We start from the raw sequence: 24,848 nt of genomic DNA, 5'->3' as shown, positions 1-24,848 counted from the left end.
GAACCTCTCCCTGGTTCCAGTAAGGGAAAGAGGGAGCGTTCTGATAAATAAAACCATATTAGAGAGCCGGCGAAAAAGCCCCTTTTGTTCCCACCCCCCGTGCTTCCCAACGCTTTATTTTTATAAGCGCGAGGGCCCCAGACCGACCGCGTTTACACAAAGATCACAATTGCACATTGTAGCGGCTGTGCACGCTGTGTTGGTGTTGCCAGCACCCCCCACGCTGCCCCCCCCCCCCCCAGCAGGCCGACTCCTTCCAGCAGCCCCAGCAGCGCAAGCAATGAGCTCAGCTCTGGGGGAACAGGGAGGGGGTGGCTTTCAAACAAAAATCACCCAGACCCACACACGCGCCCCACCCGCCCATGGGAGGAAAAAACACACAACAAAGGCATTGTAAAGAGCAGGCCTGGAGGCCTGGGGCCTCAGACACTGGGCTACTGTGTGCTGGGGCCTGGCTTCTCCCCCCACAGGGCCCAGCCCCTCCAAAAAAAAGAAACAAGGCAGGCGGGGGTGTTGCTGAAGCAAGGTGGTCAGATGAGGGAAGGCCAGACAACCGCACAGACACATCCCTCTTCCAGGAAAGCCAAGAGGAAGGAGAAGCAGATCCCCAAGGGGAGGTGGAAGAGAAGATAAGGGGCTGGTTCTTCTCGGTCGGCCCCAGCCTAGCCCTCTCCCCAGGGCCACTCCCATAAAAGAGGGTCGGCATTGGCCCCCAGGCCTCACCCCCCAACCCACACGGAGCTGAAATGGAAAGTGGCTGGATCTGAGCTCTCTAAGCACCATTAACTGTCCCAGGAAGCTCCAGCCATGAACACACATGGTTCTACTGGGCACCATCACCTAGAGGGGCCCCAGGCAGGTGGTTCTTTTGCTGGACCTAGAGCCCTGCACCTGAGCTCTGCTGCTCAGACCTTCCTAGAGCCTTCCCAAACCTTTACAGTACACTAAGCTTTCCTCATAGGCCCTGCCACCTTCCCAGCTCAGATCACCAGAATGGGGGACAGGGCAGGTGGCATCATCCTACTTGTCCCCATGAAGACTAGGTTACTAGCCCATGCTCAAACGTGACGAGGGCCAGACCCCCTGACTCCTAGTCTAGTGTTCCTTCCACTTTTCACTTAAGGGTTAAAAGAACCCTTAAGAGAGAGGGGAGTAGATCACAAATAAGGCAGTGCAAATGAAAACTATAGTATAGCAATATTTTCCCTATTAAGTTAAGAAAAATTGTTCAGAATTATAAAACCCAGTGCTGGCAAATATTTGATGAAATAGGTACTCTCCTTTACTGCTGGAAGCAATTCAGGAAAGCAACTGGGCATTATGCCCTAAAACACATAAAACTGTTTATATTTTGTTTCCTATATTCCTGGGAATCATCCAAATTAACCAAAAAGCTATATGTAGAGAGATGTTCATTCCAGCATTATTTGTAATCCATCATTCATACAATATACAATTTCTGACTGCCCAGCACGTGGTAGGTAAGCGCAGCACTAGGAAAACGAACATAAATGAGATGCAATCTAGGCTCTTAGGATCATGACTATGGTCGGAAATGGTGACCACACAACAGAGTCCAAGGTGATGTGCAACTTAATAGGGGAATGTATAAGGTGCTGCTGGTGGGGGACAGCCCACGTAGCCTGGTGGCATCAGGTCAGTCTTCTCAAAGGAGGTCTCCCACCATGAGTCTCAAGAAGGAAGAATAACCACGGCAGACCAAGGAAGAGGGGGCATTCTAGACATCCAGCGTGGCATACGCAAAGACACCAAAGAGCATGGGCATTTGGGAAACAGCAGGAACTGGTCTGGCTGAGGAGGGCCAGCCCAGGGCAGTGGGGATAAAAGAGGAAGGAGGAAGCGAGGCAGCTCACAAAGGTCCCAGATCCAAGCTGAGCAATTTGGACTGAATCCTGTAGATCAGGGTTTCCCAAAATGTGTTCTTCGTAAATTCGAGTTCCCTGGGGAGCTAATGAGTGCTTAAACAAGTCAAACAGGCTCCTTTCCTGCAGCCATTTCAGAACCTCTCAATGCCACTGTGCATCGTAAATCTTCAAGTGTGTAGTGTTTCCCAGTCTCCCTTGCTCAGGGACCCTTTTTAAGTGGAGCATTTCACAAGCCTCCAATGCACTTTGGAAAACAGCTCCGTAAGCTCAACGGGAGAACTCCCCTAGCCGGAGCCAACCTGACAGAAAGCTGCGCTTCAGGAGGAGGTGGGCCATGACTGGGGTCCAGACACAGTAAGCCCCAAAGCAAGAGCTCTCCAGCCCCACCCAAGACAGAGTCTGGATCTGGGTGAAAACTAAGCACCGGTCCCCACGGAGGTGAACTCAGCTGTGGGGCAGCCATGGATCATCAGACCTCATTGCGGCCTGCCCTGGAGCAGCACCTCTCAGGACCACCTGCCTGCCACACATCTTTGATCTACCAGGAGCCATGAGGCCAACAAAGAGGGCACAGGACCTTCTGCTTTCTTAAGAAACCCCACTCTGGTAAATTAATAACCTGGCATCTGGTCTACCTACCCTCCCTGATTTGCTTGGTAAAAACCAAGTCAGGCCACCTCAGCCCAGTGACCAGCGAGATCCTCAAAGAGGAGTGTCTGATTCCCCCATGCTAAGGACCATCTTCTGATACGTGGTGACCTCACAACAGAGCTGCCCACGGGGTGTCTGTCTTGGCGGGAGATCTGTAAGCAGAGCTTATGGCTCGCTCAAACCCCAGCCAAGGTGCCCAGCTGGAGGAGAGAGCAAATCAGAATTCCCTGGGGAACAGTTTGGCAAATGAGACAGCTTCTGTCCTGATTCCTTTTGAGAAACACCATTCTACACTGAAGAGCAGTTCCGCTCAGGCTGCAGCGTAAGGAAGCGATGCTGCCCGCTAGATACAGCGTTGAGGACATGTGATTTCTAAGTCCTCCAGAGTCATATCTTTCCCAGTCAAACTGAATTCAGTGCACAGTATAGATGCTCACCAAGCAGGGGCGATCCCAACCCAATATCAAAGCGAAGTCACTTGAGTTAAGCATCATTTTACATTTTTTAATGCCTAATTGCTACACAGGTCACACACGCTCACAACCACAAGCCACACACGTCCTTCTAGTGCCTGGAGAATCAATGCTGGCTATATATTCAAACCCCACTGGAGGTGGAATCCTCATGCAGCCTGGGCAGAACATCACAAGCCTCCTTTTCCTGCCTGGGTTTAATATTATTCAACAAGTATTTCCTGGGCAGTTCCTGTGTGTCCCCCCAAACCCCTCGGCCAGAGAGAGAAGGAAGCAGACACAGCGCCCCCCCCCCTTTGGGCAGCCCCAAGGCCCACCCCTCAGGGCACAAGCAGAGAGTACAGCTCAGGGCCATGGGAGCCCGGCAGTGCAGGAAAGGCCTAGAGCACCACAGGTCACAGTCGATGGAGTACTTCTGGAGGAGAGCCCTCTCTGCCCCAGACACATGGCAGGCAGGCTGAGGGTGATACCGGTGACAGACACTGCGCTAGACCCTCCCCTGGCCCCAGACATTCTGGATTCACACATGAGTTTCCTCCACAAAATGCCAGCCGGTGGCCACGCACAGCCTCCGGCCGCCAGCCGCCCCAGGGTCAGTGCCAGGGGAGAAATTGCTTTGGTTTAGGGTTTGGGAGTGAAAATAAACACTCTGGGTTTTATAGGTTCACCCATGTTGGCTGCTGTTTTCCTTTCCAGCAGCTGGTCAATCAGGCCTTTCATTCAGAAGCCAGCGGCCTCTGAGGAAGCCCTGGGCAGTGCCCTCAAAGCTCAAGGGATGTTTATTTGGGGGAGGGGGTGGGACTGGGATGGAAAGTGTGACATCTCCCACAGACCAGCACCAGGCTGACCTGCCTGTGGTCCCCAGGGTGCATGCTGCCTCCTAGAGGGTTCCTTAGGAGGGGCTCCCTCCCTGCAGGGGCCTCGGCCAGCCTAACCCACAGAGGACGAGGGCTCCCCCTCCTTGCCACATGCCCACACAAGCCTGCCGCCTGCACCCCCATCTCTCATGCCCCCCTCAAGGAGGAAGAAGCAAGACTGTAGATTAGCCCACCTCTTTTCTCTGGGCTACATTCCAATTGTCAGCAAGCATCCTGGCAGGTTCCCAACAAGGGGCAATTGCATATCTGCTCCTAGCCCGCCAGTCCCTGCGTGTTAGTTTTGCATGTGCTTTTCAGAGGGCACCCTCAGGACCCCGGGCCCAAAGCACAGAAGAGAAATTGCCCCATCCACCGTGTGCCTGGCTGCACAGGGCTGGAAAACAGGTCACCGAGAGGACAAAATGCGAGGAAACACAGCTGCTAGGGGTGAGGGATGAGAGTGGGCCCCCATGGGGGGAGGAGCAGGGCCAGGAGGAGGACAGGCAGGTGGCTATAGGCTGCAGTGCCTTTCTAGGAACAGAGTCACTCTCATAGAAGAACTCAGTTCTACTCAATTAAGCAGTAAGCTTTTGGAGGGTGGTAAGTCACTTGTCAGCTATTTTCACTCAAGCAATTTAGTTAAGCATCTCAGTCTCAGTTTTCTTCATCTATAAAATGGAGATATGAAATACCCACTTCAGAGGAGAGTTGTAAGGGTTACATGAAATAATGCCAGTAAAATGCCTAGGCTTGTCGTGAGCACTCAGTAAAAGTATTCACTCTTTAGCTACCAATGCTGCAGGTTCAAAGGCAAAGATAAAGCCCCTTCCTAGAGATGTTCACAATCATAGTGAGAAAGATAGATGTCAACTGATCTATGCAGTGGTCAGGGCTCTGAGAGATGTGTTGGTGGGGAGCTGGCCAAGTGTTGAGGAAGGAACAACCAGCTCAGCTCAGGGAAAAGTCAGAGCATCTGGGCTGCGTCTTAAAGAATGAGTAGGTGTTTGCAGGGTTCAAGATAGAGGGAATACATCTAGGCAGAGAGAACACTGAGTACAAAGGTCGGGAATGTGGAAAAGCTCAACAAATGTTGACAAAAGCTGGCGAGGCCAGAACTAGTGGTTAAAGGTAAAATAGGGAAAGGTTAAAGGCAAGGTCCACAGGGGTCAGGTCAACAAAGGAGCTGTCTGCCAGGCTAAGAGCTGGGGATTTCTCTCTCAGTGTCTAGAGTTGAAATCAGAGCAGTGACATGACCAGATCTGTCTGAGGCAGTGTGGAAAGTGGCAGGGAGACCATGAGTTGCCCAGCGTGTCCAGAGAAGAAGGGGCGAGGCCAGTCCTCAGGAACATCTCCAAGAGAAATTCAGAAGCCAGAATCAACAGGACCGGATGACTGATGATTTGCAAACTGATGGATAATAGACACATGCTGATGTGATGCCAGGACCAAGATAGGCAACAAAGGGATCAGGGGAGGAGGGCACATGGAGTTCAGTTTGGACAGGATGAACTGAGGAGCCGCTGAGGCATCCAGGGAGAGATACTTAAGATGTGACTGGACATCAGGGGCGCCTATCAACTAAAAGCCTAGAAGCTTCCCTGACATGAGTGGTCCATGAAGCCAGGGAAGGTGAGGGGACCCCAGTGCCCAGAGAAGAGGACACAGACCATCAGGACCATCAGACTGAGAGGGCCACGAAGCTGAGAAGGAGCAGGTAGAGTAGTAAGAGGCTGAAGAAGACCTAGGAGAAAGAAGTATCCCTGGGGGTCAAGGCCAGAGGGACTTCCAGAAGGAAACGATGGTCAATAAAGCCAAACCCTGCAGAAGGGTCAAGCAGGCCACCTGACAACCAGAAAGCCATAGTGACCCTGGCAGCCACCTCCACAAATCCAACAAACACAGCTAAAGCCCCCACCCATAGACAAAGCCCCAGGGCCATGTTTCCTATGGTCCAAAGGTCTGATGGCTCAACTCCTAACCCTCAATCCCTGGTCCCTGGCTCCCCTCCCACCTACCAGAAAAAGAGTCCTTGTCCATCGAGGGCAGGTCCCGGGCCTGGTACATGTAGCAGCGTAGGTGGTAGCGGTTCCCATCTACACCAAGGAAAAACCAGAGATGCCAAGTGAGGGGCTAGGAGTGGCTAAGAGGGGGAGCTGGGGCGAGGGTAGAGTCTACCCCTAGGAGGGGCCACAGATGAAGGGTCTGAGCAATAGAAATGACACACGTCACACTCTGCGGGAGTGAGCCCCCCACAGGATCAGAACAGACTACAGCTCAAAGGTAGACACCTAAGTGCCATGTTCTTGGGCCTAGTGAGAAGTGGTGAGGGGGGATGGAGGAGAAGGAGGAGGAAAGGCCAAATAAATGATGGGGACAGCCAGAATGCACAGGGCCTTGAATGCCTGATTCCAAGCTTTGAGTTGATGCACACGCCACACGTAGATAGATGTGTGCATGTGTTCACAGATGCCTGCACACACACACACACCCCAAAAGATACTGACCCACCACAGAGCACATAGACTCGATTCTCCCTAGCCCCCCATATACACTGGACCATATAACCCCATACAAACAAGCACAAGGTTACACATCCATCCATATCACCCCTGTAGACACCCCCAAGCATCACTTACAATCAAAGATGCAGGAAATCGTGGGTCTGTTCACACCAAAGCTCAAGGTGGACACGGACATGGAATCTTCACTCTTGTCGTCCACCACGCCGCCCTGGAGACACAGAGCTGGTCATGGCTGATTCTGACCCCAGAGCCTGGGAGTGGCAGGGAGACTGGCCCGGGTCAGGAGACCTCTAGCCACTCTTCGGATGCTGAGAGCTGGGCCATCAGCCTCTAATTTTACTCTAGGGTAGCACATCCTCCTACAGCATCCCCAGACTCCAATGTCAAGTCCACAGGGAAATTGTTCTCTCTCTCTCTCTCTCTCTCTCTCTCTCTCTCTCTCTCTCTCTCTCTCTTCAATGGAGACTAGACTCAGAATGGAATTTTGAGTTATTCCCACCCAAAAGGTTAGAGTCTGATAGAAGGAAGGACTCCAAGGGAGAGAATCCAGTGGGGATTTCCCCAGTGGGATGAGTTAAGAGAAGCCAAAGTCTGGAGGGCCCGGTCCACCATCTCTGTCCACCCCCTACATATTTGGACACCGGGTCCTAGCTCTGGGAGAGGCTACACCGCATCATCACCACCTCTCAACCAGCTCCCCCTGAGCCGAGGGTGAAAGAGAGTGCAGGTTGAGGCCAGGACAGGCACAGGAGCAGGAGGCTGACTCAGAAGCCAGTCTGCAGTTTACTGTACATAAAGTTAGTCAGTCAGCCCCTCACTTTGTCCTTGTTAGCACTGGGCTCTAACCACTGGGCCACGCACCAGCTTCCTTGGACCAGATGCCCACCTCCCTGATGCATCCAGGGCCACCTCTGCCACCCTGCAGCCTCTCACTGGGGTCCTGAATGGTTTGGGGAACTCGTAGACCAAGCAGGACCTCCCCCTCAGTGACAGAGATACAGTGGCCTGCTTCCTGTGATCACAACTTCAACACAAGCTCTAGAACCAGACTGCTGGAGCTCCAATTCTGGTCCTGTCACTTATCGGCTGTTTGACTTTGGGCAGCTTGCTTAATCTCTCTGAACCAGTCTCTCTGTAAATTTGGAATAATTCTACAGTATCTAGCTCAGAGAGCTGCTGTCATTGTTAAGGAAATACATTACATATTGTTCTTAGCACAGCTCCTGGCACATAATAAATGCTCAACCGATGTTTGCCATTAATGATCTTATGAGAGAAATGAGGCACAGGTGGGACAAAGGCAGGGTAGTCATAAACTATAAAGTTTGCAATTATACTCGGGGGTGGTTCATATACCTCATATTTGTTCAAAATTATTCCAGGAGCTGGAAAAGTGGACATTTCAGGAGCCACAGCCCTGGGTAGAAATCAAAAGCAATCAATCAAGCAATCAATCTCTCAACACACACACACACACACACACACACACACACACACACACACTCACACACACACACTCACACACACACACAGACACACACACACACAGGGGAGCAGGATAACAGGGAGGGGTGTCATGCTACAGACAGGGAAAGACCCAAAGGCCACCATGCCTGAATCCTTCCCTCCTGAGCAGGTGTGGACCCCAGGCATCCTGGGCTCCCAACAGAAAAGGCATTTGGCCCGGCGATGTTACACTGGCCTCCCGCCAGGGCATGTACCAAGTCCAGCAACTAGTGGCTCCCAGTTTCAGGATCTGCAAGGCCGCACACAGGGCTGGACCTGGGGGGGGGGGGGGGGGGGGCGCGCCGGCAGGCCACCCCGGGCGTGAGGTGCGGGATGCCAAGGAAAGCAGTTCAGAACAGGGCTTGGCCAGCCCCCCGTGCAACAGCCATAGTCCGTGCCACCCAGGGCACCTTGGTGGGGCGAGAGGGGGTTCAGCTGGAGGCAGGGTGGAAGGCCCAGACCCCTGTAGCCCCTCCACCTCAGCCTGCAATGCACTGTGCCCCCCACGGGTAGGATGCTAAGGTGAGTGAAGGGAGGGAGGCTGGCTCTGACCCCACCCCCCCCAGCCCTATAATTTCTTCACTCCCTCTCAGTACCTACAGGGACCTCCGTGCTCGCGGATCGCTGCCAGTGCACATCCCCACTCACCTCACGCCTCCTCCAGATGGCTCCCCTAGCCTCCCCTCAGCATCACTCCCACCAAGAGGCCTCTGTCTGGGGCTTTGGCAGCAATTTCTGGGTCTCTGTCCAAGGGCAGTCTGCCCTCCTGTGATCAGAAAAGGTGTCCCCCTCCCTGGGATTTCCATGTGGGCGGGCGCCAGGTAGCTCAGGCCTAGCTCAGTGCTTGGCCCACAGCAGGCCCTGGCCCTGAGAAATAATGTCCTTCAGAGGGAGGAACCAGTGTCCCCTTGGGGCATACCCCTCACACTGCCTGGGCTTCTCCACCTGTCCTGCCTCCAGAGTGGGGATCCACAGGGTCCTCGGCCACCCCCCAACCCTTTAGCCTACCTCCCAAGTGCAGACCTGCCTCTTCCTTCCCTTCCCCCCCCCACCCCCAGCTCAAAATGACAGATAGGGATTGCTGAGAAGAAGCTGGGAGAACGAGGAGCCAGGCTGAGGGACACCCAGTAAGTTCGGTCCCTCCCAGCAGAGCCCTGGCCCTGCGGCCACCCTGGTTCCCAGCCTGGGCAGAATTCTACCCATCCCACTGGCCAACGTCTTTACATCCTCTAGCCCACTGACCTTCCCAGGGTGCTCTGCACGCATCCTCTTCAGGCCCTGGGAGCAGAGAGAGGCCAACTTTCCCCCAGCCAGCCCAGACGTGGCCTCTGAATTGAGTCTCCAGCAGTCTGGACACTCCCAGACACCCCCATCCCTGATGATTTCCACGCTCAAACCAGCTGAGACCCTCTGGGGGCCCCTTCCTTGTCCCCAGGCCTCTTGCACATAAGTCTTTCTGCCCCTTTCTTTTCCTTCTTTTTCCTTGGGTGGCCAGCCTCATCCTCAAGGTCACCCTGCCAGGATGAGTCAAGCACCCCTCCCATGTGCTTCCATGGCACCCTGGATCTAGCACCCCCCCATCTACCCATCTCCTCCCACTGAGACCTCTGTGAGGATTCTGTCATACACCCGGCACACCTCACACACAGCAGGTGCTCAAGACAGACCTGGAAAGCAAGTAAGTGAACACATGAATGCAGACACCTCAGGAGACAGCAACAGAGTGAGCTCTGGAGAGAGCTTATGAAGAAGGCCGGCCTGTCACCCGGGCTCATGTACATTAACAGATAATCTAATGTCACACTTCCTTCACTCCGAAGTATTTTTTGGTTTTCACGCGTGGGCATACAGGGCTCACGCTCCAGGAATTTCTCTCAAAGCAAATAATGAAGCCTCAAGAAAACCCGATGTGGGAGCTTCTGGGAAGCACCACCTTCCCATCAGTCCTTCCCTCTGCCTGTCTTGTGCATTGCTGGATGTTCAGCAGCATCCCTGGCCTGTACCCATGAGACCAACACAGCTTCCTGACCCCTCAGTTGTGACGACCAAAAATATCTTCAGACATTGTCAAATGTCCCCTGAGGGATGGGGTGGAGGTAGAAATCGCCCCCAGCTGGGAACCACTGGTGGAAAGGGAATGCAGTGGAACATCCACAGCCCATGGCAGGTTCCTAGCACACAAGCAGCACTCAGCAAATGGTGCAAGTGAGGTCAGTTTAAATCTTTCAACTCTCCAGTCTCGTGCTAAACAATACCTTCCTGCTTTAATCTGTTTTCTTTCAATTTGGAATCCATCGTCTTCTCTCTGCCATAGGACCTTTGCACGGGCTGTTCTCTCGACCTTGAATGTCCTCCCATGTGAGCTAACTTGAGCTCTTCCCTCAGCTCAGTCATCACTGAGGCCTGGATACTGCTGTGGTGGACATGTCTTCAGCCTCTCCTCACTTCTCTCCTGTATCCATCTCTCCGTGTGTCCAGGCAAGGCACACACGCTCCTTTATCCCCAGCACCCAGCCTGGCATCAGGCACTTAGTAGTCACCCAGTGAAGATTTGTCACATAAAATGAATCACCGGCATTCCCTGTCCTAAGCCACGTGGGCAGCATTTAGGCCCTAGGTTCCAGGGGAAGGGTCTGGAAAGCGTACATCAGCTAGCACCCTGCTTCCCTCGGAAGGCTCAGAGTAAGATGCCACCACAGAAAGAGCAAATGATAGGGACTCACCCCCCCGAGGACGGAGCCATCTCTGGGGTGGAACAGAATGGAGTGAACCCTTGGAAGGCCCCATTCAGGAAAGCTTCCTGGAGGAGGGGAAAGAGAAGAGGTGCTGACTCAAGGGGAGCAGCAGTATGCTGGATGTGTGCCCCCCGCCACCCCCACCCCAGAGCTCAGAGGAAGCCTCAGCTAAAGGGCGAAGCTGGGGCCGGGCAAGGAAGGAGAGAAAGGCTGACTGACTTCTGCTCCTGCTCAGAGCCCTGGGTGGAGAGAGCCAGGCTGCAGTGGCGGCTGACACTCCGCTTTCTGTCCACCCACCCTTCACCCCCACTCCATGCACTCGCTCTTCCCCAGCCTCCAGGGCCGGGCCCTGGGCATTGGGTTTCCCACAGCCACATTCCTGCCTCCATAGCTCATGCCGATGCGACTCCCAGACTGTGGTCTGTGGCCACGCACTCCATCTTGGGGCTAGCTGTGTAAGGGATCCTACTGCTCGCCCAGGGGACTGGGTAGCATCCAACCCGCTGCTGCCCGGCTGGCGGCCACGGATCTCTGGAGGAGCCCGAGCTTAGGACCGTGAGGAGCTCTCTCCTCAGATGGTGCGGGGCTGCCCCCGGGGGTCGCCAGAGGCAGTGGCTAAACCCACTTTACCTGCTGAGGACTCCTGCCCTAGGACCCTAGTGCGGCCACCACACAGGGAGGAGGCGGACAGGTTCTGGGAAAATAAGCAGCCTATGAAGGGGACCCCTCAGCCCACCTAAATTGGATACGAGATCAAGCGCCAGACCGCTAGTGTGTCTGGAATTCCTCCTGCGCTGCTGCTTGTCTGTCACACACACACCTCCTCCCTTTGCCAGTGGTTCGATGCCTCATCCATACAGGGCCTAGACATCCAGCTCAGGAGCTGTAACACGGGGGCAGGACGGAGGGGCAAGAGCGGCGGTGGATGCAGCGGAAAGGCTGAGCAGAGGGCCTCTGGGGCTGAGCAGGCAGAGGGCGGAGCCACCGCAGCCACACCATGGCAGTCAGGAAGCAAACAACAGAGCCTTGGTGGTACCTCAAGGGGGCTACAAGGGTACCCTCTACCCCATCAGAGTCAAGCAGGTGGGTTTCGGGGACCAGCTGCTCTCCTGGCTTCATGAGGAGGACCCAATCCCAATGCCTGATGGACCCAAAGAGCACAGGGACAGAGCTGTCGGGAAGGCTGCTACGATCGGGGCCCTTATCTCTTATGTAAACAGGATCAGGGGACCCCCCCCCCAGAGCAGCAAGTGCTGGAGATGGCCTGCATAGATCATAAGAGCAGATTCTTAAATCTTCAGGTGTATTGCAAGCCAGCCGTTAAACACAGCCATTTGTAACCATTACACCACATGCACTTATAACTACAGATATTTTTTTAGAAACAAAGATGATACTCAAACTCATCACTTCCTGATGATTTTATGACCTTTGACTACTGTCCTGCTCCTGAGGTTACTTGCACCTAGTGTATCTGTGGGCTGGAAATACTATCTAACCATCTGCTACTGCTCATCTCTTCCCGTCTCCACTCTCAGTGATGCCACATTGCTAGCTTGAAATCGGCCACAGTGGGGGTATGTACACCACGGAAACCAGCAAGTACTACAAACCAGGCTGAGTTTGTTTTTTGGATGTTTTTTCTGGAGAGCCAGCTGTTTAACACTGACCAGCACACGCTACGGTGAAGTGCCAGGATCTCTTCTCCACTACTGGCTTTGCTAGGACATCCAAATAACAAACAGCAGCATAGGAGCAGTATGCTATAAACGCTGCACGACCCCACCATTATCCACAAAATTTTTCGTAACACTCATGTGAGGAAACACCGCTAGGACAATTATGACTTGCCTTCGCTGTACCTCAACTTGCCTATCCGTAAAATGGTAGTGATGATAAAACCTATCTCTTAGGACTGCTGGGAGGGTTAAAGGAGATGATGCACCAACAGGGCGGGGAGGCAATGCCTGCTCTAGAACAGCTGGCAAACGTTGTTCGGAAAGGGCCAGAGAGTAAATACACCTCTGCAGGACATATGGTCTCAGCAGCCACACACCATGCATACACAAATAAGCACGGCCATGTGCCAGTAAACCCCATCTATACAAGCCGGCAGAGGCCACACTTGGCTCGTAGGCTATCGTTTGCCAACGCCTGTTCTGTAAGGAGAGATTCTTATTTTTGCTGTGTTGTTCTTACCCCCATCTAGAAAGTGAAAAAGCTGGGGCCCAGAGAGGGTAAGGTCTTCCCTAGGATTGTACAGCAAATTAACTGGCAGAGCCAGGGCATCTCCCGGCAGCCTCTCGGGGCTCTTCCCAGTTTCTGCTTCCCCATCAGAACTCGGCACCAGAGCAGGGCTCAGGGACAGGACAGGGCTGAGCGCCAAGTCAGGGCCTTGGGGAGCCCAGGGCCCACGTCACTGCCCTGGCTGCCCAGCCTCAGCTTCCAGGGAAACCCCACACAGGCTAGCAGGCCAGGCCAAAGGAGGGGAACGCTTTAAAAGAGGGAACTCGGGAACACAGACCTCCCTTCCTAATCAGGGCTGATTGCAACCTTAAGTAGAATAGCAGGCAAGGGTGCACCCCCGTTTAATTTACAGCTGGAGCCGAGGCTTGGAAGCAGCTGCAAAAATCCTTGCAAAACTACTGGCCGGCCCCTGGGGAGTTTGGGAATGGAATCAGGAAACCTGGAGAATCCACGATGCCACGTGTGGGCTGGCGCAAGCGTCTGCGTGTATGTGTGTGTGTGCGCGTATGCGTCCCTCTAGGCTTTCCGTGTCTCCCAACGTGGAGGCTGCAGAGAACGCTCAAGCGGGTTTTACCCAATGCCAGGGTGCCTCCGTAATCAGGGCCATAATCAGGTTCCAGTCTGTCTGGGATGGCCCTCCCTTATGCCTCTTTCCCAGCATGATTACACATAGTATAGGCAATAAATTATAAGGTCACCCTAGCAATTGTGGATGCAGACCCCAGCGCATGGACCGTGGCACGCATGGGGCACCAGACACATCTGCCCAGCTGTGACACACACACCCCTCAGCACCCATGCATGCCTGTGTGCTGGCATTTTGTCTCAGGTACCCAAACATACAATTGGACCCTCAAGACTTCAGCATCCAGATCTGGAGTGAGACTGATCCAAGGGTCCACCCATTTAAAGGAATTACCCAAATGGTCCTTCTGTGTGGAGCAGCAGAAGGCTCTTGAGCGGCCGGCCAGCCTTCCGTTAGCTCCCGCTAGCACAAAGCCAGGTAGAGAACAGGTGCTCAGCTACCATACTCAAAACATAGAATCCAGGGAAACCTGCAGCCACCTCCCCCGCCTGTGTAGACCAGTGGGGATTTTGATTACTTAATGAGGCAAACCCCTCTCACCTCCCAGACGCTGCCCCTGGTCAAAGCGCCCGCTCTGGGAACCGGGCCTGCATGCTCTGTGTACGGCATGGGCTTCATCCAGGTGCAGAGACGGCCCCTCCCCTCCCCACTCACATCTGACCTCCTTCTCAGCCAGCTCAAAACCCACATTGCTCCTCTCTGGCACCAGCCTTTCCCCAAGCTCCCCCACCCCCACCCCCAGCACTTCCAAGTCCCAGCTGCTCTTCTCTGCCCCTAGGCTTGGTCTGGGAATGCCTGTCTCTGTAGATCCTCTCCACTTCAGGTCAAGACTCAGGCTTCTGACAACCAACTGGAGGCTTCCAGGGCTGACGGCAGTTTTGCCAACTCCCCTCTAACTGCCCCAGGGAAGCCAAGCCACATGGCTACACAACAGCCAAGAGCTCTAGCCAGCAGCCCAGGACCCTCCCTAGGACCCCACTCAAGGGCCCTCTCTAGGGGGAGGACATTACGCCTTAATAGGAATGGAGATACGCACTTGGGGAGAGAGGACAGAAGAGCCCATTGTCTGGCCTTGGTTCTAGAACTGACTCACGCTGGGCCACTAGGCAAACCCCTTCTCAGGTCTGTTTCTTCTGGAGTAATATGAGGGGCTCAGAGTTGTTCTAGAACAGCACTACTGTCCAACAGAACTTTCTGCAACGATGAAACTGTTCTAGAGCTACACTGTCCAAAATGGTAGCCACGAGCCAGGTGGGGCTATTGAGCACTTGACATGTAGTTGGTGTGACTGGGGAACTAAATTGTCTTATTTTAATTACTTTAAATGTAAATTTAAATACTCACATGTGGCTAGTGGCTACTGTATTAGACAGTGCAGTTCTGAAACCTCAGTCTCCCCAACTGGAAAATGGGTATAATAATAGAATCCAGTCTTCTGGAGTCACTGTGAGGATAAAATGAGACAATGTATATAAAGCTTTCAGCCTGATCTTTAGCACACGGCAAAATGGGTTTTAGCAATTCTTATCCTCTTTGGGGTCCTAAATTCCCTTGAGAATTGGAGGAAACCGTGAACCTTATGTCAGAATTTACACACCACAGACACACATGTGCACATACATGCACATCACACACGTGTACACACATACGTGCACATACATATCACACACAAGCACATTGCGCACATATTGTTATGTGCACACACATCATCCATGTGCTTACACATCACATCCGCACACCCACAACCATGCATCCAATTTCAAAGGGACCCAAAGCCAGGTGGAGAGTGCCTTTCGAACATGAAAGCTCCTTCCAGCTCTAAAAATCTCCAAGGCTGTGAGCACATGTTGCCGAGTCCCCATCTCCTTCCCTCCTGCCCAGGCTCAGGCATTTCAGAAAACCCTTCCTAACCCTCGGGGCCAAGCACAGAGGCAGGGCTCTGGAAAAATCCTTGCACATGGAGGGCAGGCCCAGGGCAAGGGCGACAGGATGGATTCCGTGAGCTCATCCCAGCAGCCGTCACCAGAGTTCCCAGAGAGGCTGGTGGCGTCGGGAAGGGGTGCTTGGGTGGGAGCCGGCGGTGGCGGCAGCAAGGGGTGTGGGGCGAGGAGAGGGAGGCTGGATGGAACGCGTTATAATAGCAGCTTTGTGCTCTGCTTCCCAGCTCCCTGGGAACGCCAGGAAGATTATGAAACCGGTGTCTTTGGGAATGCCAGGATATTAGCTGGAAAAAGAATAATACGAAAATAAAATAATGCTCGGGATGGAGACAGCAGACGATTAGCAGACGGAGCCAGGGCCTCCCGCTCCATGGAGGGAGCCAGGCTTGGCCCCAGCAGAAGGTTTCAGGGAAAGGCTGCCCGTGCTAATGAGCAGACAGGGCCTGCCTTCCAGCAAGATGTCTTCAGGAGGGAAACTGGCAGGCAAGGCTCGGCCTTCTGGTGGACCTGTGGGCCAGGAGAAGGATGGTAGGAGGCAAGGGGGCGCCACAGGCCTGGTGCTCGGGCCCAGACAGCCAGAAATGTCAGATTACCAGGGAGTCCACCTGGCCACCACCCATGGCTCTTCCCTGGACTCCTTCAAGGTCTGCCTCCCAATGTCCTTCCCTAAGAAGCCTCCCTCACTAGACACCATCATTCTGGAATGACTCTCATTCTGCCCTCCAGCACTTCAAAGATGCAGATCCTATGGGGTTTATTTGTACTCACATGTGAATGCCTCTCTTCCTAACCAGACAAGAGTCCCCCGTAGGCCAGGCCTCCACCATCAGATCAGGGGATCATTAGAAGTAAAAATCACTTTTCTCCCACCAAGGAGCAAGGAGAACATGTCATCATACCCTGTCTCCCTCTCTAGGACCCTGGCCACACACCTTCCCCAAATAATGGATACACTCCGCCTCTCTCTAAAAGGCATCTAAAGGGGCGCCTGGGTGGCTCAGTCGGCTAAGCATCTGACTCTTGATTTTGGCTCAGGTCATGATCTCACTATTCGTGAATTGGAGCCCCACCTGGAGTCCTGTGTCCACCCCACTACCAGTGCAGAGCCTGCCTGAGAGTCTCTCTCTCCCTCTCTTTCTCTGTCCCTCCCCTGCTCTCTCTCTCTCTCTCTCTCTCTCTCTCTCTCTCTCTCAAAATAAATAAATTTTTAAAAAACATGAAGGGAAAAAAAAAGGCATCCAAGTAGGGAAGGAGGGTGATGTGACCGCCCCCCTCATCTTCCTCAGGCACGATGTACTTCACATCTTCACTACTCAGAGATGGTCCTTGGACCAGCAGCACTGGCATCACCCAGAGTCCTCTTAGAAATGTAGACTCTAGGTTCACCCAGACATGTAATCAAGAGTGTGCAACAAAGCCGCCATATTGCTCCTACATTGACTAAGGCTGAGAAGCACTAAAGACATGCCATGTGGTTTTTCCTTACAACGACTCTAGGATGCAGTGACTTTCACAGGTGAGGTAACAGAGTCGCTAAAGGGATAAGTAACCTGTCCACAGCTAGGAAGCAGAGAAGGCAGAATCCAAACCAAACCTGCTCCACTGAGAAGCCTCACCTATCCCACCATGCTCTCACCAGGCAAATCAGCAGACAAAAGTAACCAGCGGGTAAGGGCAGCACCCAGGACAGTAGCTGGGTCCTGGCACCCAGAGATCCCTACCATCTGCTCCCATGATGCAGGGTGGACTTTAGCCCCCATGCCTTGCTGGAGCATCAGTATGTCCCAGGACGAAAGACAGCAGGTTCAGGGCAGGAGCACATAAAAGTGGCCATGGAGGAGTGTGTGTGTGTGTGTGTGTGTGTGTGTGTGTGTGTGTGTGTGAGAGAGAGAGAGAGAGAGAGAGAGAGAGAGAGAGAGAGTGTTTGTGTGCATGTATGAGTATGTGTGCGCATGTGTGTGTGTGCATGTGTGAGTGTGTGTTGTGTGCTGATGGAGGTTCGATTCACTAAAGTAGAGTAGTCTAGATAGTTACCATCAAATGGGCCTGTGGCCCTGTCCAAATGCTGGCCACACCTAAAGACTTTCCAAAACTGTGTCCTCCAACTCCAGGTCTGTGGGATCCAGCCTCTCCAACCACTGTCTGCCTCTGGTTCTCTATGTCAGCCAAGTTCCCCCAGGACTCAGAGGACTTCACTATGTTGGTTTCTTCTGCATATCACAGGCAAGTCACATCTGCTTCACAATCAACCACCTCCCCATGTCTGTTGCCTTGACATTTGATTTCAATGCTCCCTCACGACATTTTCTCCCACATAAAGAATAAACGGATCGGTTTCTCCATGTCTGGGAAGTACCCCCCTTCATTCTCCCAGTCACCGAGCCATGAAAGCTTGGCAGTGGGTCCCCAGCCTTGTTCCTCTTCTTCCCCCAGATCCTGGCCAGCCCCGGAACACATCCACACTTCCGTCTATGTGTCTCTGGCTACCTCTGGCCTTGCGTTCTCTCTCCCACGGCCCTGGCCTCCCTGCCCTAAGCGGCCCGGCAAGCGGCTGCCAGGTCCGCCTTCTTCACACAGCACTTAACCATGTGTGTCAGACTTGCCAGGGCCAGCCATGAACTCATCGCAGCCCCAGGCCCACCACGCCCGCCCCATGGCCCAGCAATGGGAGAGGCCCTACCACGCACCCAGCAGACTCTGGGCCCATCTGACCCTCTCCAAACTCTGCCACTATACTGCCATCTACTGCCTCCCCTAGCTCCCACCCCCGATGGTCGCCTCATCCCAGATCACTAATCAAGGTTCCTGATGGTCTCTACTCTTCCACCCCCAATCATCCTCCGTGACTACTTGATTAATGGCCCTGAAGCCCAGCTCTGACCAGAGCACTCCTCTGCTCAACAATCCACACTGGTTCCCTACTGCTCATTGAACAGAGTCCCGTGGCCATCATCAAAAGCTCTTTGCCCAGCACCATTTGGGTTTTTTTTTTTCCTTTCCAGGTGCTCTTCTCCCCATCCTGGTGGTGCTGTCGACTACAGAAAAGGGGCATGACCAAAGTGGCCAATCAGAACATTCCATTCTTCACCTTCAGGCTGGCATGGGCACATGACCAAGACAGCTAGTCAGTCACCCACGAGACTGTCACAGCATTATGGTGAAAATAGCACTCTCCTCTCTGGGGCCTCCAACTGTGAGGAAAACAGAGGATGCCAGGTGGGCTGTGCTATTTTACCTACCAGGACTTTGCCGGCTATAAAGTTGGTGTCAGTCTTTTTTGTGGGCACCATCTTCGTTACCACACAGAGTGAGGCAGTGTGAGAATGAGGCCAAGACAGAGGCAGATGTCAGAAACAGAGTCCTGCCAGGCTTAATGCTTGTTTGGCCTCTTGGGCTCTCCCATCAATCTGAGCCCTTAAACTCCTCTTCTCTCTTTAACCCATTTCATTGAGTTTCTGTTCACCTTAGGGTGCCCGCCCAGCCTTCTCAGACATGGCCCTGACTCAGTTCTGCCGCAGAGGCCTTTATCCTCCCGCCCCTCAGCTGGAGCCACAAGACCACCCCCAGGCCCTGCCTTGCGCCCAAGCCAGGCCCTTTCTGACAGGACAAAGAGAGTCAATGGACACCAGCCCTGCCCTACAAGCCCTCCAGCTGTGGCTGCTCCAGCTGGGGCAGCAGTTTCCTCCCACCCAGGCTGAGCACGAGCCCAGCAGCCCAGAGCTCTGCCGTCTCCTTTCAGCCTCCCCACAACTTGGCCCCAAGACATCATCAGACATCCAGCATTATCCGGCCCCCAGAGGGTGTCCTCTCCCATGCTGCCACCTGGCCCACCATCAAGGCCCGAGAGGGCTGTAACCCCTCTCGGGACACTGCCAACTTCACCTCCTCTCCTGATTCCATCCCATCAGATCCTGGGCCTGTCCTCTGTACTCCCTGGTTCAAGGCAAAGACCCACTGCTCCTCACTCAGATCAAATCCTCATGTACATGTGCACCTGCACACACACACACACACACACACACACACACACACGCACACACACACACAACTGGTGCACATGTCAGCTATAGAAGCTGGTGGGACCTGCTCCCTGAGTCACAGCCCAAAGCCCCAGGGGGTGGGCTAGATTTCAGAAGAAGGGTCTCTGACTCTGTATCTCCTCCCACCTCCAGAAATCCCCAGGCCAAAACAGAGCGGAGAATGGCCCTACTCAGACTAGCCAGGAAGGGTCTGCTCATCTTTTGGGAGAACACATCAGCCAGACCCTAGGTAACCTTGAGCTGCCCCAATGTGACCTGCTCCAGAAAGTGTGCTCTAAGGCAGAAAGCCAGCCTGAGGACTCAGTTTCTGAGGTACATCTCTCTCCCAGAATTCCCAGGGATGCCGTGACACGGCTTCTGTCCAGCCAAGGAGCACTCGTGTCCAACCAAGGACATTCAGGGGTTATTAGACCTCTCTGGCTACTCCCTGGGGTGAGGCCAAAGCCTCCGAGACCCACCCTGCAGCAGCCAGCCTCTTCAAGAAGAGACAGGTCCCTCGGCTCTAGCCATAGGTCAGACCGAGACCCTCTCTGCCTGCTCCCAACTTGACTACACAAAGCAGCAGTGGATCTCCCAGTGCCAAGAAGGGAGCCATTTTACTTTAGGAGCACACCCAGACTGCCATCTACTTTCCCCACAGGCAACCCTAAAGGAGCTGTGTAGCCAAGGTGACCAGCCACTGTTCCATCTGAAGTGCTATCCCGCGGGCTCCTACTTCAGCCCTGAACAGCCCTGGAAAGCAAGTTGCACCCCGCTGACCCACCACAGGCCCAGGGACAACGTACCAGAGCCCCCTCGAGGGCAAACACGGCCGCAGGCCCTGTCTTCTCCAGGGGCTCCATGCGGCGGCGCCAGCGGCGGCGGCGGAAGGCATCCGTCTTGCGGTACTCCAGGTGGAACTTCCAGCCAAAGAGCGAGGCGTACTCCCAGCCCTCGCCCTCCGCCTCTGCCTGCCTGTGCTGCATGGGAGAGAACAGGGCAGGCTCAGGCACTGCTTGGAGGCTTGCAAGGAGTCCTTGGGCTGGACTCCTGCTGTGCCTCTCTGGCTTGCCTTCCAGGAGTCCCCACCTGCTCCACACCAGCATTCTCCAGGTGGGAAAACCTGGGAGGGCTACCTGGAGGAGGGGGGCTCTGAGCAGCTTCTGCAATGACAAGAGCCCGAGTCGGAAAATCAGGAGGGGAAGAGGCTTCCCGGGTTGTGGGGACCCAAGGAGCCAGAAAGGGAAGGTCGACTAAAGCAGGGCTGAAAACACTCGGCTTTGGGTTTGTTTGTTTACTCAGATTAAGAATGGATTTCATGGACCCAAGGTTTTCTTGTCATTTCCTTTTTCTTCTTCACTTCACCTCCCAGCTTATAAAAATAGAAGCGGGTAAATGAAGATTCTGTTTCCCGACTCCAGGCTCTTTTTCCTTAGGCTAGACCTAGGTCAGCTGTGGAGGTACCCCGCCCCCACATTTCCTCGAGGGGACCCTTTCCCAGACCTGGAGAGAGACCTGGAAGTCCCTTCCTATTCAGCTGGTGACCTGAGAGACTGTCCTCGGGTACGCCTCAGTCTCAGGCTATGAACTAAGCAGTAAGTGCCTGTCCTAGAGGGAAGCTGGACTGGCAAGCCACGCTGCCTGACACGGTTCACCTCTGTCCCCTGGGTGCTCCTGCAGGGAGAGCTGAGTCTGTCTGGTTCATGGCACCAAAAATGGTTTGTTGCCTCAAAACCTTGTTTCTCCCTGGACCCAGTGACATACTTGTCTAGATTCTCTGTGCCCAAAGAGAAAGGAAGAAATTTGGGTGATGCCAAAGGCTACTTTTGGACTGGAGGAGGCCTGGTTCTTGGACCAAAATTCAACTGCATGCTTGGGAAGGAAGAACACAGAGCAAGAGGCCCCAGGGAAGGCAGGCACTGAGGCTGTGCAGCACCTGGGCATCTGCAGGACTCTAGGAGCAGGTGCATGTGCTGTGTGCACTCATGTGTCCACTCTACGCCTCTGTGCTGTGGGTATACGGGCATGCCTGTGGGCATGTGTACTTGCACTGTGTACACATCCCCTGGTAAATGCTGAGGGAGCCCACCGAGGCCACTCTCCCAGCTGGCACACTCACACGATACATACGTCCTCACCTACCAGCTCCAGCGGCCCCCTTCTCCAGGGAACTGCCCATGCTGAAGGAAGCAAGCCCCATGGGGAGGGTGCGTCCCTCAGCCCAGCCCCAGCAGCCCCAGCTGATGACACAGCTAAGAGGGTACAAACCCCAGCCCCCTTGCCTCCAGGTGAGAATGATTTTCTGCTGCTCCAAGGGGCACCCCTCCCCAAGCCACAGCTCAGACCAAAACTGACTTGGCCTAAGACCACATCTTTGCTCCCAGCACACCAGAGAGCACTGCTTCCGTAAACTACCTGCAGCCAAACCCGTGCTCAGACCCTGCCTCTAGGACACGCAGCCACAGCCAGAGTCTGGCTATGTCTTTGTACCTCCAGGTCTTGGGCAGTTCCAAGTGCATCTCCTTGCGTAGTCATGGCCATCTGGCTGTGAGCATCTGGACAAGCATGGGAAGATCTACGTGTGCACTGTGCACGTGCTGGGTGTGATCTGTGAGCATCTCGAGGGAGCTCATGTGCCTTATACGTGTCCTGAGCACACACACGTGTGTCTGTGCACACGTGTGCCCAGCTGGCCTCCCCCAGCCAGGGCTTCATCCCACCCACCACCTAGAGGGCTCACCCTCTTCAGTGCCTCCATCTGGCTGAGGTCCCTCCTGCGCAGGCGGACCCAGCGCCGTCGACGGTGCGTGTAGTACATCTTCTCAGCAGGAACCCAGTGCTTTGGCTTCCGATCCGGGGGGATGGGGATACTGTACTCCCAGCCTGGGGGAAGGGCACCTGTCAGTCATTGCCCGGCCATTCCCCATCTTTCCAGAGGCTCTCTCTCCCTCTGGAGCACACTCACAGGCTCATGACTGACCACCGACTCTTAATTTATAGCTACAAGTATGGGCTGATCTAAGAAGTCCCCTGGATGAAGCAGCCCATTGAAGGCCGGTGCCCCGGGGCAAAAGGCCCTGCACTCAGCTGTCCCACCAGCACACCTCTTGATCTTGCTGGGGTGGGTCCCATTGGGCCCCATGTGCTGCCCACCTTGCTCATCAACGGCCCGATTGAGGTCCGTGGACCACTCTTCATCTTCCCACTTCCAGCCCAGGGGGCACTCAATGTCATCCTTGGGAAGCACCTTCTCCCCATTCTAGGACAGGCAAGTGTGAGAAGAGACAGGTATCAGCAGGGGAGCAGAAAAGATGCAACTTGACAACATACATCCCTGAAGCCCCAGGTGCCACTCCAGATCAGCATCCTACCCACACTGGTTCTCACACTGTTTCTCTGGAAACCAGAGCATGAAGCTGGGGACTTGGGAACAGGAGGGAAAATGTCCCATCTCCTCTGAGCCACAGGACCCTCCTGAGCCCAAATATCCAGGACCCCAGGAAAGCAAATGCCACCTGCCCCTGGAGCACCCGCTTACCACATCCGTGTAGTTGTCACTCATGTAGATCCACTGGCCTCCAGGGAGCCGGGTCTGGTTCTCAAACACCTCCTCCACAAAACTCAGGTGTCCCGCGTCAATGTCATGGAGCAGGCTGGAGGGGGGGAAGGGTCAGAACCTCCCCACCTATCCCCACCTCCAGCAGAGTACCCCAAGGCCTTGGCCAAGCTTCCCGCATCAGCCTCACCCCACCAACAACAGGGTAAAGAGAAGAGGGAAAGGAGGGGCAGAGGGTCAAGGGGAGAGAGCAAAAGGGGATGCAGGGATACCTAGAGACACTCATAGACAAAAGAATATACCACCACCCAAGATAAAGAAAAAGACATCAAAAAGAGAGAGAGGGCTGAAGACACCAAAAGCCTGGTGGGTGTTGAAGCTCAATAGACAGATAGATGGTTGTCGAAATGGAAAATGTCATCAAGCTGTATGCTAAAGAATTGCATGCTTGAGATCATATATATTACACTTCAATTTTTTTTAAAAAAGTAAAAAAAAAAAACAAAAAGAAAGAAAGAAAGAAATCCAGTTGTTGAACGCCAAACAGGAAAAGAGAAAGGAGAAAGAGAGAAAGGACAGTGATACAGATAGACCGCCTTGTTCTGAGAGGCACTTAAGAGAGAGAGGCGGGGCCTCAGGCATGGGAAGGGTTAACACAGAGAGGAAGAAACAGGCTGTGACCTCTTGGAGAAGAAGGTTGCAACCAGTGGATGCAAATTCAAATGGAGGCCAACTTTAGTTTAATAATAAAGGACTTTCTTGGGTCGCCTGGGTGGCTCAGTCAGGTAAGCGTCCGACTTTGGCTCTGGTCATGATTTTGCGGGCCATAGGTTTGAGCCCCACGTCGGGTTCCATGCTGACAGCTCAGAGCCTGGAGCCTGCTTCATATTCTGTGTCTCCCTCTCTCTCTGCCCTCCCCCCAGCTCTCTCTTTCTCTCTCACTCTCTCTCCCTCTATCAAAAGCAAATACACATTAAAAAATAATAATAATAAAAAATAAAGGACTTTCCAATTGTTAGAGCCCTTCCAGAAAAGAACAGCGCCTCGCCAGCCCCTGGCCCTGGAAGAGTTCAAGTGGAAGTCCCCATTGCCAGCATAGGGGTGGTAGAGCAATTAATAGCACTGTAGCCTTTCAGAGGAAGGACCAGAGCAGAGGGGTCCCCCAGCCTCCCTGCCCGTGACTCACGTCTTCTCTGGACACACGAACCAGTCTCCAGCCCAGGTCCAGCCGGCCGAGGGGCGGAAGCTATCTTTGGGTAGCTTAATCTTTCCCGTGACATCAGAAAACTTGGGGTAGGTGAGGCCTGTTGTGCCCCAGTTCCCAACCAGGGCCAGTTTGGTCTGGTTCTCATACTGGAGAGCAAGCAATAAAGAGAAGTGAGGGGGTCCAGCACAGCTTGGGGCACGGAGGGCAGGCAGGGCAGGCCAGCAGCACTCACCGTTTCAGCAAAGACGGACAGCTTTCCCTCAGCAAACTGGTTGAACTCCTTCTCATCCACAGAAAGCCCAAACCAGAGCTTCACCCGTATCTGCACTGGCATCCGGGCTCCAGGAACGCCCTCCATTGGATACTAGGTACCAGAGAAGGACAGAAACCCATGATTCCCTTTAGGATCAGGATGTCCCAACTGAGACAGGGATTGGGGGTAAGGGGGGGGGGGTCCTCCAGGACTGGACATATTGGCCTGACACCCACTAGACATATGTCCTGTTGGAGGAATTACCAGAATTTCACAGAAAGAGAAGATATAAATTTTTTAAAAAAATTCTTAATGTTTATTTTTGAGAGAGACAGACAAAGCACGAGTCAGGGGAGGGGCAGAGAGAGAGGGAGACACAGACCCCGAAGCAGGCTCCAGGCTCTGAGCTG

General features: G+C 53.9%; 1 protein-coding gene across 25 annotated transcripts in view; it reads right to left on the bottom strand.

The window, feature by feature from the left end:
• DYSF (dysferlin) overlaps positions 1-24,848 on the bottom strand; it is a 225,478-nt gene that overhangs the window by 85,192 nt on the left and 115,438 nt on the right. For all 25 annotated transcript variants that reach the window (XR_007150698.1, XM_047851369.1, XM_047851376.1 and 22 more), the window contains 8 exons: positions 24,418-24,549; positions 24,165-24,331; positions 22,961-23,075; positions 22,576-22,681; positions 22,163-22,305; positions 20,229-20,402; positions 6,504-6,597; positions 5,883-5,960 (listed from right to left, as the gene is read on the bottom strand). Coding sequence is in view for 24 of the 25 variants with exons in the window: in XM_047851369.1 (XP_047707325.1) it covers positions 5,883-5,960; positions 6,504-6,597; positions 20,229-20,402; positions 22,163-22,305; positions 22,576-22,681; positions 22,961-23,075; positions 24,165-24,331; positions 24,418-24,549 (1,009 nt within the window). In the remaining variant the exon portion in view is untranslated. The remainder of the gene's footprint in view (positions 1-5,882; positions 5,961-6,503; positions 6,598-20,228; positions 20,403-22,162; positions 22,306-22,575; positions 22,682-22,960; positions 23,076-24,164; positions 24,332-24,417; positions 24,550-24,848) is intronic.

Source organism: Prionailurus viverrinus, chromosome A3 (genome assembly GCF_022837055.1).
Source record: "Prionailurus viverrinus isolate Anna chromosome A3, UM_Priviv_1.0, whole genome shotgun sequence".
Classification (NCBI taxonomy): domain Eukaryota; kingdom Metazoa; phylum Chordata; class Mammalia; order Carnivora; family Felidae; genus Prionailurus; species Prionailurus viverrinus.
Note: the sequence above shows the minus strand (reverse complement) of the source record. Positions and strands in the feature narration are given on the sequence as shown.